Source organism: Chamaea fasciata, unplaced genomic scaffold (assembly GCF_029207755.1).
Source record: "Chamaea fasciata isolate MVZ Bird 193981 ecotype frontalis unplaced genomic scaffold, bChaFas1.0.hap1 SCAF_3, whole genome shotgun sequence".
In the NCBI taxonomy this organism is placed as follows: Eukaryota; Metazoa; Chordata; class Aves; order Passeriformes; family Sylviidae; genus Chamaea; species Chamaea fasciata.
Genome location: NW_027094088.1, coordinates 50567578 through 50587130, shown reverse-complemented (window position 1 = coordinate 50587130; position 19553 = coordinate 50567578). Strand labels below are relative to the sequence as shown.

General features: G+C 40.2%; 1 protein-coding gene across 1 annotated transcript; it reads right to left on the bottom strand.

Annotated features, from left to right (window-relative positions):
- Positions 1–9559: 9559 nt before the first annotated feature.
- Positions 9560–17550, bottom strand: SMIM28 (small integral membrane protein 28). Its single transcript, XM_066178961.1, has 2 exons — positions 17270–17550; positions 9560–10896 (listed from the first exon to the last, which is right to left on the bottom strand). Exons 1-2 carry the CDS (start codon positions 17378–17380, stop codon positions 10498–10500), a joined length of 510 nt encoding a protein of 169 aa, XP_066035058.1. The 5' UTR covers positions 17381–17550; the 3' UTR covers positions 9560–10497.
- Positions 17551–19553: the final 2003 nt, after the last annotated feature.

The following is a 19553-nucleotide window of genomic DNA, read 5'->3' as shown; positions in this document are numbered from 1 at the left end:
TGTAGTTCTGAGGGCAACAAAGTACAAACACCAGTTTTTCTGTACCTTTTCGACTTGTTGGATTCTCTGCTGCATCACAGAGGGCCCACTACAATAACATTTGCACCATATTTATGGAGCCTTTCTTCTACGTTGGTTTTCTCAGTGTCCTACAAGAGATGAATCCTACAGGCCTTCCCTTAGTGAGGTCACTGTTGTAGTCACTTTCACTGAAATTTGAGTTTCCATGAAACTGAAAGAAACTTTGTGCTTTTGAAATTGCCTGATTTTATACAGATTTCACAGAGAGGCCATAACAGGGTGGAAGAGCCAGTGGGAGAACAGACTGAGATCCCATGCAACATAATCACCTTACATTAGACTGGTGTTCTGATGAAACCTTGCTACCCAGCACGCCGTTTTTCCTCAGCTACCTAGTAGGCTCCTTGTGGCCCAAGGAAGTGCATCTGAAGGATCACTACTAATCCTGAACACTGTGTTTGTAGCAAGACTGTTAGGAATGGGGGCAGCTCTCTGTGGGCCGTGCACTTTGCAGACCTGACAAAACAGATGTTCCTATCCCTGAGTGGTCTTTATTCAACTCAGTTGTTTTCTCCTCACTGAGAACTGGAAAGCATGAAGTTTACTCACAGATGGGCACAAGAAAAGACCACAGCTCCCTCTGGGATTGGGAAGACTGGGCCAGGTTGTAGCAGCCAAATCAAAGTCTGGAGCAGCACTAGCACCTAATTGAAACTAGCCAGACTAACCAAGAAAGTTAAATTTTGCTTGCATAATGATTGCTTAAGGTTTCCTTTAAGTCCTGGGAACCCCTTGATTGCTCTGCAGATAACAAGCCACAGCTGAAATCTGATTACAAATTAAAGTTAGTTTGGGAGGGACTTTGGAAAAGCAGGATGAAAGAGGCAGTTGAAGGCATCTGTAATGCTGCATCTTGTTTTCTCATGGCTTATCAGCACTGTTTGCTAGAGGTACTTTTAAATGCTTTTAAATTTGTTGAGTTACAAGATTTATTGATGTTTTATTGACTGTGACCTAGAACAGATGTAATTCTCTCTGTTGGAAGTACCTTTGCTTTCACAGTACCATATCAGGAAAAATTTGTTGTTCAGGGAGCTGTATCAAAGCTGAAGAAAGCCTGTGTACAGAATAGAAAACGGCTATTTAAATCCTCTCAAAATGGTTATAATCAAGTATGTAGGTCAAATGTTCAAGTTGCCTTAAACAGTATAGAAATTATCCTACCATTTTTTGTTCTTTGATATGAATTGCATTTAATCTGAAATGGTAACTTTCCAAGTGGTGTGAGCAGTGGAATCAGAGGACACAAGACTTCCAGGCTCTTCAAGAGGGAGAAATTGGAAAGTAGAAGGAGCTGTGTAAAACACTTCTGGTGAACAGGGTGTGACTTTAAAGCCTTTGCTTTTCATTCTTGTTCTTAAGCTGACTGCTCTAAGGACTGCTGCTGCCCATTAGCTTCTGTGCCCTTGATTGAACCAGCAGCTAGATTAAAGATGCCCTGACTGGCAGATGTATGGAGGCAGTGGGTTTAAACTGGGCAGCAGTAGGTGTTATGTTTGCCAATTACCTCTCTCTGCAAGGCTCTGAAACCAGAACTGTGAATCTCCTTCTGGTTTGCTGCAGTTTTGTGTCTAGTGAATTAAGGTAAGCCGTGCTGATGGAACATTGTGGCCGTGCAGCAACCTTCATAATTCAGGAGGTGCTGGGTGACCCTTTCTAGGAGACTGGTGGGATGTCCAGGCTCCTCCCTTGGTGTTGGAAAAAGCACTCCTGATCCTCCTATATACACTTAACTCACCTTTTGCCATCAGTAAGGCCTTGTACCTGCTCAGGCTGTTACCTCGTCAGGGTATCTGCTAGTCACAGACACCCCTTGAGGAAGGTGTGCAGGTAGGGGATACAGGAGCAAACACTGATGGGCCTTGGAGGCCATCTGTCCCCTCTGTGCAGGGTGTCTAGGGAAGGGAACTGAGACAAAAATGAGTAAGTGCTGATCTACCCTGAGCAGACTATCTGGCATTAAATATTTACAACTGTGCTGATTTGCCAGATACTTAATGGTTTGATACAGATCTGTTGAACTGTCACTGGGGTCTCTGGATGAAGCTGCCACTTGATCCAATACTACTGTGTTGTACCCCTGGTGCTCCTGGATGGCTTTGGCTGTTCCCTCTCATTTCCAGAAACTTGGAAGATGCAGAGAAATGTCTCCTGACAGCCTCCATCAGAAGCCCTGGTGCCATTCAGGGCATTGATCCTGTGCCAGCCCAAGAAGCCAGTCATTATTTGGCCACTGGCAGCTGTTTTGCTGCTTTGGGCAAGCATGAGCAGAAAGAGACTTTGCTGTGTAGCTGTCACAAACCAGGAGTGAGGCTGTTGGGAGCTAATGGTTAAGAATAATAACATAATTTGTCATAATTTATGGTTCAAAACAGTGTTAGCTGAAAAAATACCAGTTGAAGTAGTCCATGTTGTTGGGTACTATTGTGGTAATTTATGAGAAGTACTAAATAAAAGCATACAACTTTAAAAAGGGCTGGTACAGCACCGGGGACAAGGGACCGGGTGAACAGGAGTCGCTGGAAACTCTCTAAGGATCATCAGCAATGAAATCCAATCTGCCTCAGAGTAGCTGTTGGATGTGGTGGTGTCCAGTTTCACTAAACAAGCTGAGTCCTGGAAAAATTGGGAATTTAATCTTGTTGTCTGTTAAACGTGATGGCAAGCTACCTAATGGAGGGAAGGCCTTGCCAATCTCCCCTCTTCTGGTAGCTGGGAGTGGTGCCCAGCATAACTTGGGTTGGGGAAGCAGGTTGTCATTATCATGAAAATTTCTTTTCAGCTCTTTAAAAATCACTATAACGGCTCTAAATGCAAGCCATTCTGGAAATATTCTTTGTCTTCTAACAAAAGTAGAAAATTGTATTTATTGGAAGTTAATGCATGTAGTGTAAATATTTCCTGGCACTCAGTCCCAGCTAAAACAAAAAATCTGTTAAGAAATAAAACTGCACAAACCAAAGTCATAAATGCCTCCAACAACTGTGGGCATTTGGGAGTGGGCATTTGAAAGGAGTCCAGATAACTGTGAAAATATATAGGAGGTGATAATTTTTTGAAGTGATGTTAGCTAAAGAGAGCTCATGTGGAGCTCTCAGATACGGTATCCAGGCATGCTTCATGCTTATAGTTTACCTTGCCTGCCATCCCTACAGTATCTATTTACCTTATTTAAAATAAGATATGCATAAGCTAGATAAAGAATAATAGATTATAAAATAAGCCCTCTGATTTACAGGATGATCTGGAAAGCATAAAATGCAATATCAAACAGTACTTTCCTTGTGCTCTAGTTTATGCTAGCTCATGTTTTTACATAAAGAAAGTAGAATTTACTTTGTGTCTGTTTTCCAGAGTCTGCCATCGTAACTGGCACACAGGTCTAGGTGTTACCAGTGTATTAACTCACTACTTTTGTGATAGAAATGTGCTCTAAGGCTCTAAAACTTAATTATTTTGTTTTGTTTCCAGTAGAGATCTCACTGGGCAGGTTGAGACCACTCAGCCTTTCCCTCTTACGGGTGGGAGGGGCAGGACTGGGGCTGCTGAAGAGGTGCACAGAGGCACGGGAGAGGTGCAGGAGCTCATGGTGGAGCGTGGCACCACTGGGCCCATTGATGCCAACACCTCAGGTGTCACCAGTCATGCATCAGGGACACCTTGCTCTTCTGTTGTGTGGCACCATGCTTTTTCTCCAGGTGATGATTGCTGGTAATGCTGTGGAAAAGAACCACTGTGAAAACCTCAGAATTGTGTTAGACAGGATTGCACTTACATGGTTTCTTCTGTCTCCAAATTAATGTCCTCTGTTTGCTTTGATCTTCCTGATGCAGCCAAACACTGAAGAGTTTTGCTAATGGATCTGCTTTTTTTTTTCCCTTTAATTGCATGACAGCAGCATTTTTCAGTTTCTGATGACCATAATGTTTTGCTGCTAGAAACAACTAGAAATCTGTCTTTTATAGAAGGATTTAGGTTCTGCATCGTTAACAGAAGGGAAAAGGAGGTGAGTGTTAGTTGAAGATAGAGTTTATAAACAAGCTAATTCCCATCAAGTTTATTTTTTTTTCTAAAACATAGGTGTACAGTCTTTCTGAAGAACCTTAGGCCATACTAACATCTGAGGGTATTGTAAACTGTGAGTTTTCCTAACTGGAAGAAAAAGGGAGAGAAAAAGTGCGACAGAACTGAAACATGTACTGAGTTTTTCATGGTGGTGTTTAAATAATTTGGCATGTTGTTGGTACACAAGCAGGGAAATGTGTTTGTGGAAATGTGTTTGAATTTGTCTGGTTTACCTGTAGTGGAAACTGACTTTGTGCAAAGCATTTTATAATCACAAACAGCTATTCCAGATTACTAGTAGATCATAAGACAGGACATTTAGTTTTGCTCTACAGCTGTGGGTCAGTCTGTGGAGGTAGTTTTCCTTTCTGTGTTGTGTTTTTTATAGTTGGCAGAAAATTAAAATTAAGCCAAGGGAGAGAGAAGTGAAAAATAGGAAGTCAGTGAGGAGGAAGCAATTTTGTGAGAGGCTTATTTCTGGATAGGCATTTCTTACCTTTTTTTCATCCTGATTTGTGATCTTTTTCACAATCCTTTCCCTTTAGGATGCTTGATGGGGTAGGGCAGGAAGAGTACAGCTTTGCTTCCTGTCCTTTGTGCTTGGAAGGCCACTAAAGGAATTCATGTCATTAATATTCAAAGAACTAAAAAACCCATGTATTCAGTTCTCTTAGTTTGAACCTGGGAAAAAAAAAAGCAAGAAGCCAAAACATTATAAAATAAAAGAGAGACCTATGAAGGTGCTTGACATGACTGGAGAGGATTGCCTGTCCATGCTCTCTTGCTTTAAAGTATTTATTTTTGTCACAGATGGAAATGTCTGAAAAGTTCTAAGGTAAGCATTCAAGAATAAAATGATGCTGATATAGTAGGGACAAGTGAATATAGAAGAGGCAGGATAAGATGACATGATATTAATGGCACAACTTGTTTGAAAGGATGTTGGCAGTGAGCTAGGGGTTGGCCTCTTCTCCCAGGTGAAAAATGACAAGAAGAGAAATGACAAGAAAAATTGCACTAGGGAAGGTTTAAATTGGATATTAGGAAAAATTTCTTCAAAAAAAGGTAATTAAGCTTTGAAACAGGCTGTCCAGGAAAGTGGCAGTGTCACCATCCCTGGAAGCATTCAAAAAATAAGTAGGTGTTCACTGCTAAACCATGTAAATGTAAATGACACATGGCAATGCTGGGCTAAAAGTTGGACTTGATGATCTTAGAGGCTTGAGGATCTTTTCCGACCTCAGTGATTCTATGATTTATTTCTATGAAATTCTGAGTACCCTAGTTTGGATTGCTGGTTCTTCCTTAAACTTAATTTCTGACAGTAAGCTCTCATAGACATGATATTCCTGTGAATATTCAGGAGTAAAATTACTGATGGAGCCAAACTCACAGACAAGTTTGATTCTTTCATACCCTCAACAAACATGAGAGACATCGGCATTTTTTACCTTTTTAATGAAAATCTTGTGGAAGTGCAAACATACATTTACACTGCTGTCAGCCTAGTCATGTATCCAAGAGTCTTCAGTGAGGTTTTGCTGTCTTCATCAACACCCATGCGTCTGCAGCATTGATTTATTAGCTGTGCCCAGCCTTGCTAGCCATACCACTGAGAATGGCAGGTTGTCTTTATTACAGAGGACACCTTCCTTAGGCTCCACACTCACATGCCTTTCCTGTTCTGCAGAAGACCTCATTATCCAAGTGATGAATAGAACTCCTTTGTAATGGAAGTCACAACATGATGTGATTATTTACTAACAGACTGAAATTAAGACATTTCACTATTAAAAATTCATAGCTGTTTCACTTATGACAGTTTTTGAGAGAGAAGTCAGTGAATAATTTATTTGCCATAAGCATTCAGCTCATCCTTATCTGATGTTTTTGTGCAATGTTTGTTGTTGAAAATTGTAAAAAAACCCCAAAAAAACAACAAAAACCAGCAGCAACAAAAAACTCCACACCCGAATAAAATTACTCTCCTCACCAGAATAAGTCTGCCCACTCACTTTCTCCAACATACATTTGTAAGAAGTTCCACTACTGGAGCATATATGGTTCATGCCAGTGGAGTTTGTATTAGCAAAAGTAGTTGTGTGTCTGTATTTTGAGGATTTGCTGCCATAAGAACCCAAGTAAAATCCTTTGAAGCGTGGATTAAGTGGTTTTATTTTGGGAGCAGTTCTTTCCTGACCACCATGATATTATTGAACTATCATAAAGATATAATATCAGGGTTTGTTTGTTGCCTTTTTTTTTTTTCCGCAAGTGTTTTCCACTTCAGTTGGGTTTCTAAATTTCTAGTCAAGATACTTGTTACAGGTGAGGATCTCTCTGAAGTGAAATGTATGCACGGAAATGCTTATTCTGTCTCTCCTAGACCAAGGGTTCCTTCGTAAGGCCAAGCAATGACTATTCTGTTTTGAAAAGCACACTTTATCGTTGGCAAGTACAAACCAATGAGTCATGAGTTAGTTTTAAGTTCAGAAAAGTTCAGGTGCCAGATGCTCAATCTATGCAGAAGCATGCATCAATTTTATCCAGGATGTTAGTTTCTGAGATCCCACAGTGGTTGCAAAGAGCTGTGTCATCTTTTCTTGCTTTGGCTAAAATATTAGGATATTCAGGCAGGATATTCTATTAATATGAAACTACTGTGGCATTATTGAAGATGCATGCTCAATACTTTCAGTGGATATCTAGAAGAACTATTTTGTGTAAATTACCTGTGTTGTGTAAATTACCTGTGTTGCTTTCCATTAAATGTCTTTTGATCAAGAGTCTGCCGTGTGTGCAAGATGTGTATTTGTGATGGTCTGCAAAACAGCGGACCCATTTCAGTGAGGGACTCTGGCAGCTCTCACGGGGTAGACAAGTACAGAGATTGCCCTCTAAGCTTGTGAAACCCCCTTAATGAAAGGGCCTGTATTGTTCCATAGTTTCCTACTGAATATAAATAAGGGGTAGCATATACATAATTAATCTCATCACGGTTCCTTAGTATTTTCATAATAGAAAAATGAATTACAATTATCCTTCTCATCATGGTGAGTTCATAATTTCTATGCGTACTAGCAGATATAAAATTTAAACAAAACAAACAAAAAGAACCTTGTGGCTATAAAGTACAATGCCAATGTTACAGTGATTTCTGGATGCACATGAAATCTCATAATATGAAATTTTCAAAGAAACAGCTATCTGATTTCATACAGTTTGGAAACAAGGAACAAAACTTACTTTGATGTAACTTTAGGGCACAGGAACAGGAAAGGACACATCTAATCCATTCTCTGCTCCAACCAGGAGCCTTCATCATTCTGGACTGATGTTTGTCTACCTTTGTAATGTGTCCAGAGATGGTGCTGCCTCTGCTTCACTGCACTTTCAGACTACAATTCTCTTTTAAAAATTTCTTTTCTGATTTAATCTTGCTTCAGTTTAAAATCATTACTTCCAGGTCAGATTGGTGCAGGCATGAGGGGTCCCTATTTTACTTTGTTTGCAATTACCTTTTATGTAATTGAAAACTTAATGCCTCTCCTAAGACTTTTTGTTTATGGTCCCAATTCCAACATCTTTATTTTAGATGGGGTGCTCTAAACCTGCACCCTTCCGATTACTGCAGCTAAAACAATGAAAGGTCTTCCCATTGCACTTATGGTTGCTCCTATTGCCAGGCATGAGCTCCTTTCAGGTCATGAGTGCTCTCCTTTGATGCACAAGGTGTTTGCCCAGAGGACCTGATAGCTGCTCCACAACTAGTACTGCTGAAATCAGCAGCACGGTGGCTGCTGAGATGTGTGTCACCACAGCCTGACAGGATCAGAGGCAGCTTCTAGGCAATGGAGATTTAATTTTAGTATATTTGCATGAGAAACATTGTCCTTTTTTGGGTAGGCCTTCTCTTTGGGGTGGAGATTTAAGAGTAGAGGTGCCAGTTATGTTGAAACCTACTAGGGACAATTAACATACAAGACTAGTCAAATCTGTTTTGGAATGAGATAAGGGATACCAATTCCAGATGGAAAAAGCAGTTTACTAGAAAGAAGAATTTAAGTTATGGCGATGTTTCTGTTGATATGGATTTGAGCAAGTGTGTGTTTTTGTCTTTAGCAATGCTAACAATCAGAAGCTATTTGTCCAAAGCAGGATTTGAGAGTTGTCCAACAAATACTGTGTGAAACACAATCACTCTTTATATTCTTGCAGTGAGTAGCAATTCTCAACTAGTTATAGAAGTATATTAGTCTTGGTCACAAGAAATACCAGTCAATATTCTTCTCAACTGTAACTAAGGTAAATGGAGGGCAGTTTAGAATGATGAGCCCAGAGGCTGAGTATTAGACTCTACCCAAGTTAAGGGTAAACGAGATCGTGCTGAAGAACAGTGTAACTCATTTCAGAATACAGCAGATCTCTTAAGATCTCTTAAGGCAAAATATACTCAACTTGATATATCAACGTCTGAGTTTTCAAGCATATCCATACAATTCTGCTGAAGTTAGTGGAACAGGCAAACACCAGAGGCAAAAGTCGTTTATCTTTGAACCTCAAACTTTTCCACCTTTCCAAGTAGGTATGTTGCTTGAGGCTCTTGTATTTTTCCAGCTTTCCTTAGAAACAAGTGCATATTGTTCCAAATATTACGGAAGTAAAGAAAATGCAAGGAGGCAGTAGAATATTGCCTTTTAAATACATCAACAAATACCAGGAACTGTTCCCAGATACGGCCTGAAAAGAAACATAGTTGATTGAATCTGGAGTTTTCCAAAACATCTGCTGCTTCAGTTTGATGACCCAAATGGAACATTAGAAAAAGAATGATCTCAAATTTGTAGTTCAAGAAAATAACCCTTCTTTCTAAATAAAAAAGGCATTTTTTTTCCTTGTTGCAAGAGAAATGTATGAGTGGGAACATCAGTTTTGATATGGACTACTTGGTTACTGTGATTGTGTCACTGTTGACATAACACAGAATTCAACCACTTTGCAGCTCTAAAGTGGCCTTTCTTCTGCTGTACAGTGAGGAACTTTTTTTCCATTACTGTGTTATTGTTTTTATTGGGTTTTTTAAAGAATGTGTTAAGTTTGTAAAGCAGGACTGGCTGTTATTGACACCTCCTGACAGTTGCTGAAATCACCAAGTGCAAGCCCTTGGGTTTGTTAGTTACACCAAGACTGCACAAGCTGCTACAACAGTTTCTTCCTTGCAGATGTCAGCCGTTCCACAACGCTGCATTTGTCTGTGGCTTGCCAACGTAACTTTTGAGGCTGTCAGGATCTGTAGTAACCACCTTTTGTAACAAGAGCATCTATCATCTTAGTGAAAATGCTATCCTGTAAGAAAGAATTAAAGATAATATACATCATTTTCTGAAAGTATTTGCATATGCTAATCCTCTGAACCACTGCCACCAACACAATTGAATTAGCCTCACCCCGCCCTGGTGATGAGGGGGAAGGGATTATAATGCTGCTTTGAAATACAGACTAGGGATTTTTTTTTTGGTGCACTTGATTTTATTAATTTTTTCCCCGAATCCTTTACACACTGCACCAAGTAAGTCACATGGTTTATTATTTTAGACTTGGAAAATAAGTCACTCTAGTAGTCTGGAATGTTGGGACCTTGCAGACCTTGGCAAGAAGCTTACAGCAACAGAGCGAATGTGTTTTGCACGGAGTCTTCCTCACCCAGAACAATCAGGTCTTCTCTGGTTGTCCTCATTGTTCAACTGTGAGCAAGGCCAGACTTTATTCACAGTGTACATTTGAACCTTTGGGGACAGTTACTAGAAATTTTGTAGAGGTTTTATATTTTTGCTTTCCTGAGAGCTGTTGTGATCATTCCAGAGCACTGCAGAATGATGTGATGTAAACACACACAGACTGAGTGACTCAGATTGTCAAAAACTCATTTAAATATAAATGCATAAAATAGAAAAAAAACCATAAACTGGAATATGTATGTACTAAAAAGCCCTTTTATGATTGCTGAATCTATAGCGTTATTGACATTTTGTTGTAGCTGAGGGATTACAGAGGAAGAGCTTCCCAGCTTTCCTTAAGTTTAATCCTTGCATGACAAGTTTGTTAACTAGAATCCCCACGTTACCAGTCTGGATTGGATTTGATGCTACGCCATGTGCATGCTTGCCACAAATGGAAGGTAGAGAATCCTAGGATGAGGTGAAGAGATGCACTGCCTGTTACTTCAAGTTTCTTCCTTCATAAGTTCATTGGTTTTGTGCCTCATTTGGAATCTTTTCACAAATTTTAAAGGCCATAGCATAGTTCTACCTTTGTGCTGCGTGCTTCGGCTAAGGTGCTTCTGTAGGAAGTTTATTTGATGCTGCTGGTCTGCAGCGTGCTCTCTTCATAAGGAGGCACTGGGTCTGGAGAGAGCTCAGTGTGAGCCTCTTCCATGGAAGTCTTCATGGTGGCCTCCTCATATGACGGAGGCAAACACACAGAGAGGAACGTGGCATCAGGGAGCAGCGTCGAGTAGTGGAAGCTCTGCTCACTGCTCCAGGGCAGCGCAGAAAGGAAATTGGACACGTCGTGCTCAGGCAGGGCCTCAGGAAGGTCGATGCTGAAGATCTGCCCCTGCTGAGTGGGGCGCTGGCAACGGCGGTACAGGAAGAGCAGCAGGAATGCCAGGAAGAGCATCATGGTGGCAGGCAATATGATACACAGAAATGGTTCTATGTCGTCTTTGGTTGAACTTGTCTGTTGTCTGCTCTGTGACCAAAGCAAACAGAAAGGGTGTTGGATTCCAGGAGATCTCTCAGTCAAAGAGCAAAACCACATTCCCCATCTCTGCTTAATGACATACCAGTTGCTTTTCCAAATTTCTTTCTCTCTGCACTTCTATCATTCAAGCAGTATGTTTTGCAGACTCATAAATTCTATTTACTGACCAATTAAAGCAAATCACAACCAGAGACAAAAAACCCCAGAGAAGCTGCAAAGAGTATTGGGTTTTTAGAAAACCCTGTCTCCAATGCAGAAAAAACCCCAACAGCCTGAAAGTATATGCAATTTTGTATGACATTTTATTACCTTGGATTATAGCAGGACTAGTCAACTTTGCAGGAGATTGGTCAAGCTTTTAAAATTTGGGAGAACATTGAATTGCAGATGAATAAGGCTGGTGATCCACCATCTGGTGCTGTTTCTTTGTGTTTGGAAAACTGTTTAAAGAACAAATATCATGACAACTAGTCCTTTCAAACAGAGTCCATTGCCTACACTACCTGCTCTTTGGGTTGTTCCAACCTCACAGGTCAGTTCCAAATAAAACATGGTGTTTTTATTGGACTGGACCTCTCGAGCTTGTTCTGCATGCAATCCAAAAATCATTCTTCCTTGTTTAGAGCTATGGCAAAAGAACTTCTAGTGTAAGAGAAGTAACAGTTGTGACTGCTGTGTTAGCTTTGTTTTCTGCAAAATGTAGCACAAAAGGCCTCTGTCCCACGGCTTTTCAATTGTGATGTAATGTTAACTGGAGTCATAAGCTATGAGAAAAACCAACAAAGCCATTTGTGCTCTTGTGTTGTATTAGCTTTAGTTTTAAAATTTAACATATTTTGTTTCCAGTCTAACTCCATCTCCTAATAATTGTGTCTTATTCAGAGTCTAGTCTAGGGAAGAAGGAAAACCCAAACTCTATAATGCTGTTTATCAAGTCATTCCCTTCGTAAGCTCTCGAAGAATGCTATGAGATGGCTTTTTCACATTTGCATGGTGAGACTAAACAGGTCAGTGGATCAGATTTCCTTTATTTTAAGAGAAGGTGTCCATTCAGGCTAGGAGAACTTGAGTGATTCTTTCCTCTAAGGGTTTGGAAACTGGGATGCAAACTGGCCATTTGCAGCAAAGGCTTTGTGAAAAGGACAGTAACTCCAGTATCTCCTTCTTAGTCTACAAAAACTTTCTGTTCTTATTCTTCCAGAAATCATAGTCATTCTTCTAGCTACAAATCACACTGTAATCTACATTCAACTGATTATACACCAGGCATTTGTAACCTTTTTGCTTTGTTGTCATATTATGAAATTATTATTGCATGGACATACCTAAGAAAAATAAAGTAAATAGACATTGACTCCTAAGAAATAATACATGAGAAATTACTGTTTTTCTGTTTTTTTCCCTAAGGTATTGTGGGTCTGAAGCTAAATGAATTAATTTTAAAATACACTGACACCTTTGCAGATTAGCTATTAAGCTATTTTTCTGCAATGGTCTTTTACAAAAAAAAAAAAAAAATTAAAGAGCTATTTTATATTTATGGATAATTTTTATTAAAGAATTTCTGGCTATACAAGCTGTTGTCTTACCTCACCATTCAGTGAGTGACAGGAAAGAGCTGAACTGGAAGAAATTTTTCCAGTCATTCTTCCAATGCAGACATTAAATAATTTCTTCAAAATGAGGGGACTTTTTAAAAAAAGTTTGTTAATGCTTTTTTATTGAGTCTTATGAGGTGCATAAAACATTTCAAGAAAAAATGAGAAGAGAGCATTCATTATTACGTTAGTGCACTATATATGTGAAGACTGACTGATATGTTACTGGTACTCTTAGAGTAAATATTGAGAAGAGTGGAGTTAATAATGGACAGGATTATTCATGATCAGTGAAGAGCTTGTTTTTAGAATCCAAGTCTAACTAAGTTTTGGGTTTAATTTGTAGGGAGCAGGCTTTCATCCAGGTTAAGTGTTGGTCTTAGGATCTGTGAGTTGTACAGTATTATGGTGGTTTGTGAGGACAGAGAGTGAGATTGACAGTGTTTCCTACATGAGATTAGTAAAAGGTAGATAAGGCCCCAATTATGATTTAGACTCAGTGCAGCTTCCCCATAAATTTCACTGAAATTATATTCATGTGTTAAGTAATGGCCAAGGACAGTATGTCTTCATGTGCTGCTGGAAGCACAGACAAGAGTTAGGGCTGTAAGATGTGGCCTCATACAAATACTGGGCTTCAGAAGGGAACGAAAGGTTAAGCCTGATGGAAGGAATTAACAAATGGTCTTGGGTCTCAGGGAAATAGACTTTGCTCCAAAGCCTTGATTGGAACCTAGAGGCCTTGAGCCTTACAATGAAGTACCCATTAAGAGAAATGTGCAAAATATATTATTGTTGGAGGGGACAGTTTGCATCCAATGGTAAAAAAATGGAAGGAGTGCAACTATTTGTATTATGAGCTAGCTCAGATGGCCACAGTCTGTGAAGCAGCTACAAAAGGACACCTTATGGTATCACTGGGTTACTGGCCTGAAAACTCTTCTTGTTTAAAGGCCCTCCAAGAGTAACCCACAGCACTGCTTCTAAAGTTGCAAAATCAAGCTCTTAAGCCTAAATAAATGCCAGCATTTTTGAAATCTGTGAAATCCTTAATTTGCTCCGCAACACATGTAATTTTTAATTACATTATTGTGCACAAAGTACCTCCTCAGCATTGTGATAGATTGCTTAGGGAAGGAGATTAATTCCACAGCACCACAGGGCACTGTGTTGTAGGGTGTGTCCAGTGTGCAGTGACTGAGTCAGAAGACTGTGGGAAGAGAGAAGACTGCCTGCTTGTGTGGTAAAACAATTGTTCTTCTGGGACGCTGTACTCCTGTCTCTGCTACCAAATGCTCTAGGGAAGGGGCAAGACAGATCAGTGGAAGTGTTTCTTGTGGGTTACTCATTGGTTATGCCTCATTTTGAGTGCCTGGGTTGAGATCCTTGGGTATGGTCTGCAGAAATTCTCCATCTGTATTGCTGTCTCTGAAGGTGAAAAGGCAGTGCCTGAACCTGCAAGTATTTTATAACGCTGTGGGATCTGGACAAAAATTGCATAGGTTATTACAAAACAGCCCATATTCTCTTGTACTCCCTAAAGTGGTCAGGTGGTCGGACTAGATTTTCCTAGCAGGCCCCTTCCAACTGAACTACTTCTGTTTTATCCTGTTTCAAAATAACTACGATAACCAGCGTCTGGTGGCAATCTATTCAGTAATGTGCGCAAAAGAAGACAATAAATTTGTTTCGTTTGTTCTTTCGTTTCACGACTACTGTATAGTTGTGGAAGAACAGTTAAGTGTAACTATGATATGCAAATTAGTGGCATGTGAAGCAGATAGGATTAAGAATTAGGCAATGTTATAGAATTATAAAATATGCTGAGTTAGAGGGGACTCACCAAAATCATTGAGCCCAACTCCTGGCCCTGTGCAGGACACCCCAAGAGTCACCATGTGCCTTCGAGCATTGTCCAAATGATTTTTGAGCTATGTCAGGCTTGCTGCTGTGACCATGACCCTGGGGAGCCTGCTCCAGTTCCCAACCACCCTCTGAGTGGAATTTTTTTTCCTCGTATCTAACCTAAACCTCCCCTGACTCAGCTTCATACTTTTTCTGTATGCTAACAGATGACAATAAAGACTGGTTTTCCTCAGTCTGTGTTTCAGAGTGCTCATAGCTGTTTAAACACAGCTAATGTTAAGACTTTCCTATCTGTGCGAAGTCATTTTGAGGCTACTTAGTCTACTATTTGAGCTGAAATAGTTTCTCATAAGTTAATACTGCCCCACAGATGCCCTGAACCTGAACAGGGAGTTATATATCCATTTTGATGCTGCCTCCTGCCAAACATTACATGAGCTGATTTTACTTTGAGATGTAGTTTCAAAAGCTGATGGGCTTTTTGTATGTATATCCATATAAATAGAACAAATGTATTCGGAGACAATTGATCAGTATTAGTACCATTTTTTCTGTTGTGGTTTTGTGCTCATTTCTGCAATGACTGCCTAAAAGGCTGATGAACAGCGTTGGAAAGATCTTGACAGAAAGACTTGGAAAATCTAATAGGCATTTTAAAAATGACACTAAAAATAGGAATAATTTTAATACAATGAATTGAAGGTTGCTTATAAAAAATTCTGAAATTCTAAACTAAAACTAGTTCTAAACTGACCTAAAACTAACTTCTGCAGCTGAAGCTCTAAAACTAGAAAAGTAACCACCGTGTAAAGGTATCAGGAATAGCTGCCAGAAGTGGAAAATAAAATTATCTAAAAATCAAACTGAATCTTCATTAATTGAAACTAACATGACTGCAGAACATATTTAAGGTAAAATCCTTTATTGTTTTAAAATTTCCACACCAGGCATATGAAGTGACTGACAGAATTATTAATTGACTGGTTTTGTTTGATGCTGCTTCACTGGGCATCAGTGTGCTCTGCCTGTGTAGTCACAAGCATCTATTGTCAGGTTTATAAGTGACCAAAAAAAAAAAAAAAAAAAAAAAAAGGATCTGACTTCCAGCATGAAATAAGTTACAGACACAGAAATATGGGAAAATACCCTTTTTAAAACAGAGAAAGGCAGAAAAGAGCATGGAAGTAAAAGGAACTGCATTTCTAAAATGTCCTGTTTTCCCAGAACTGATTCTTAGTAGGATAATTTGGGCATTGTTTATTCTCTTCCTTTGGTTTATGTATTTATAGGGACTGAATGGAGGGTTAGTTTCCCCCAACCACTGAGCACATACTGGAAGTAGTAAACCCTTTCATTAGTCATCTGTCTGCCTATGTTTTTTTAACATGCTGAGCATGTACAGTTGCCAGCTTACAGATTATGTGACCCATATCAGTTAAGATGAGCTTTTACTCGTGCTTGTTGGTAAAGGAATGAAATGCAGAGTGTGGCTGAGTTGTGTGGTATATCCACGATGAGTAAATGGAATGAGCTTGGAGCTGAACTATGGGTCTGGACAAACAAGGAGTAGTACCTGCCTTGGGAGGGAATGACCTCATAAGGCAAAACATGAGGTTAAGGGAAGGTTTTGTTAAGGATAGAAAAATGAAAGTTTATTTTGCTTACTGAAATTCCCATTGAAGTGATTGTGTTGTGCTAAGATTTATTATGTTGTTAATGATTTGCTAGCATAGTTAGAACTCCTTTAAAATTATTTTTGTTAATAGAGCCCGTATTTATGCAAATATCTTTTGAAGTTGAATCAGGAAACTGATATTTCTGAAATGTTTTAAGTGGATTTGGAGCAAAGTCTGCTTTGAAGTCATTAGGGCGCGGTCCCCCCATAAGTTCTTTTCCAAGCTCTATCCTGCTTCTTGAAGCTGATTCATTATTAATTGTAAAAAGAAAAAAAGCATGTAACTCTAGCAAATAGGAAAACATTTTTATGTGGTTTTGTATCCATTAGTAATGACACAATTTAGGAGTGAGCCTGGATTTACACAGAATTTTCAAATACTTGCTGGAATGTGACTCTAGTGATGCTGTTTGTTTCTCACTGTCAGACAAAAGCAGTCTCGAGGTGTGAAGGCATTGCCATTGCTGTTCTAACTCTGGCAATGTTACCGGTGAGGCAGACTTTGTTAAAATTGTGGCGACATTTAAACACTACTTATTGTCCTGTTTTGACACCCCACACAATACTACTCCCGTTTATTTTGCAACAGTACACTTTATATATATATATCAGCTGAGTAGTGTGGCCAGCTCATTTGCTAATGCAACATGCTCCGGACATTTATCGAGGACATACGAGCACCTCAAATTATTATTTTTGATCAGAGAAGCCCTTTTGCTGTATCCCAGACAAAGCCAGAAAGCAGGCTGTGTTTTCATCTCTGGGGGCTACTTCCCTCCCCCCACTCGGCTGCATGTGATCCTCTCTTGCAGAAGTAATCAGCGCACAGCTTAGGGAACAAGAGTTCATTGCTGCTTGCTACGGACTCGCAACATCTGCGGGAAGGCTTCACGGGACCAGATTCAAAGCGTAAACACGCGTTCAACAGAGAGGAAATCAAGGATGTGTTATGCTTAAAAGAAGTAATTAAACTTCCTCACCTGCCACCCCAGCAGAATTTTTCCATCTATTTTTTTTTTTTTTGCTTCCACAAATGTGTTTAAAAAGACTTAAGAGCAATAAAGAAATGCTCCGACTCCATGTAATTGAGCACTACTACTTTGAAACATCGCAATACCCAGGAATTTACTCTGCACTGTACACTGAAGCATTACACAGACATACACGCACACACATGCAAAGTCAAAGGACATGCCACAGAGGTGAGCAGGGGGGTACAGACCTGAAGCTCTGTTTCCAGAAGTGGCCCACCTGGTTCACTGTTGAGCCAGTCATAGTTTCCCCTGTCGGCATGTCCAAAATTTTTCAAGCTGCTGCCCAAGAGCCACCTCATGCTTTCATTAATCTGGTCTTCTGCCTTCGTGCCTCCACCTTGCTTCGCTGCTTGGAACTGTGTCTCCGCCTCCCAGCCTTGACCCAGCCGGGCTGCTGGCAGCTAATGATCCCTCTTAAATGATATCCCCTTTACAGCGGAAAAGAAAAAAAAAGAAGTTATGCACCCCCTCGTCGTCAGGAAGCCAAGCAAATAGATCTCAGAGCCTCTCTCCACTTCCAACTCAATCTCTCTGGATTTGCTTCAGTGGCCTACATTACCAGCAAAGCTGGCATCAGGTATCTGGGAGCTGGGGCTGATAGCGCTCTGATTGGAGCACTCCCTGCATTAGGATTATTAAAAGGGGAATTTGCATGTGAATCTGAGCCCACATGGTCATGACTCCGTGTGGATAAATAACGCTCTATATTTAGTTATCTAATAAACACTATTTCCAACAAAATAAAAGAAATAAACCCCATGCTTCTATGTTGAGAGTGAAAGGGTAAGTGAGGTTCCCCCCTCAGTTACACAGCACAAGGTGGAACAACAATCCAGGCAGGTTTTTGTTCTCTGTTGCTGAAACATACAGAAAAGAGAGTGGTTTCTGAGTAGAGAGGCAAGGACAGAAGGCTAAATGCTGTACTGAATTATTTAGCAGTGTTAGGGTGTAGATGTTAATGATAAATCCAGAGAGAGAGAGAGAGCTCTGCCAGGAAGGCTTTGGTCACTGTGGGAGTGTATGGTTGCTTCTGGTAAGAACGAGTTGTCAGTTCAGTTAAATCGGGTTAACAGCTTTCTAGGATACTTGTTAAATGGCAGTTGTTTCCAGTGAGAAGACTCTGTTTATCCACAAAAGACAACACAAACTTATTTCACTGATGTGCGGTAACTTCTGAAGGGAGGCTTCTGTAACCTGGTTAAAACTTGATTCTACTTGCAACTTGTGCTGTAAAGCTGGAGGTGTCTTTTTCTGCCTTGCCGTGAGCAGAGAGAAAGGCCATTGCTAAATGTCCCTTTCAACTGTGCACCTGTTTAACTGTGGTGCATTTTTTATGATTTCTTATCTGTCCGAGCAAAAGTTGTGTTTAGGGCTGATGATAGAAACTTGGGGTTAGAATCTTAACCTCTTATTTCTTGCTTGGACTTTTTTTTCATGAACTCTTCTTGTAGTTCATGGCTCCCAGAAAACTGCAGACCTAGTTGGCTGCAGCTCCAGCAGTGTCAGCCAGCAGTGCCAGCACTCGCCGTTTCCAGCGAGAGGACCCTGGGAGAACCTGTTCCAAAACTGGCTGTGCTCCCTGTGTCTGCAGCTTGCAGGGAGGATTCACCCTGCTGGTGAACCATGGCTGCAGGAAAGAGAGGTGGTAGTTTGACAAATCTATCCCATTTTATTACTGAATTTGCCAGGTGAGCAGTGGACAGGGAACAAAAATATTGCATGAAGGGCTGGTCTTGCTACTGGAGCAGCCACATCATTTGTTGGAGACTGAGCTCTTCCTTCTGCTGAGGTGGTTCTGTGTGAAGCTGGAAATCTCACCTCAGCAAAGCCTTTGCGTGCTTGTGAGAAGGCTCCTCCTTTCCTCAATGCCTCGCGTGTTAGAAAGCAGTTTCAGAGGTGGTGAGTGTGTCCAACCACCAGGCCTAGGGCAGTTACACTGTGACTTATAATGTCCACTGAGAAGCGAGGTTCTAAACATGGATTAACAGGTCACAGGTCAAAATAGTAAAATATTTCTCTTGATGTCTCAAGGCCTTGTATAAAGCAAGAATAACACCATCTTTCCCAAACCAGTGTTAAGAAAATAAATTCCTTAAGGAGCCTTGAGACTGTGTAGCTTAAATCTATAATCTCACATGCAAGCAGGAAACATTCATATACCATCTTAATTAGGGTCTTAGTGCAGCCCCTAAGATTATTAATTCTATTTTTAAAAGCTTGCTATAAATTTGCCTTGGGACTGTGCATGAATAATGATGAGAAGTAAAAAGATATGTCTCCTTACAGTATAAACACCTGTTTTGCATCCTTAGATTCTAGTTGATGAATTCTACCCAAGAAAAATAAGGTGCACTTTTAAAACTCATTGACCTGATTTGTCAAGTGCTGCTTTGAATACTTGACCTCTGGAAAATGTGTAAGAATGATTTAACTATGTAGAGCTGAGGCCGAATGGGAATCTGGGGAAATGCA

What these genes read in the sequence shown, in the direction of transcription:
- SMIM28 (XM_066178961.1), bottom strand. Translation starts at nt 17,380, where the DNA reads ATGAGGTGGCTCTTGGGCAGCAGCTTGAAAAATTTTGGACATGCCGAC. An exon ending in TTCTGGAAACAGAGCTTCAG is followed by an intron (nt 10,897 to 17,269) that starts GTCTGTACCCCC and finishes CTTTGGTCACAG; the next exon opens with AGCAGACAACAGACAAGTTC.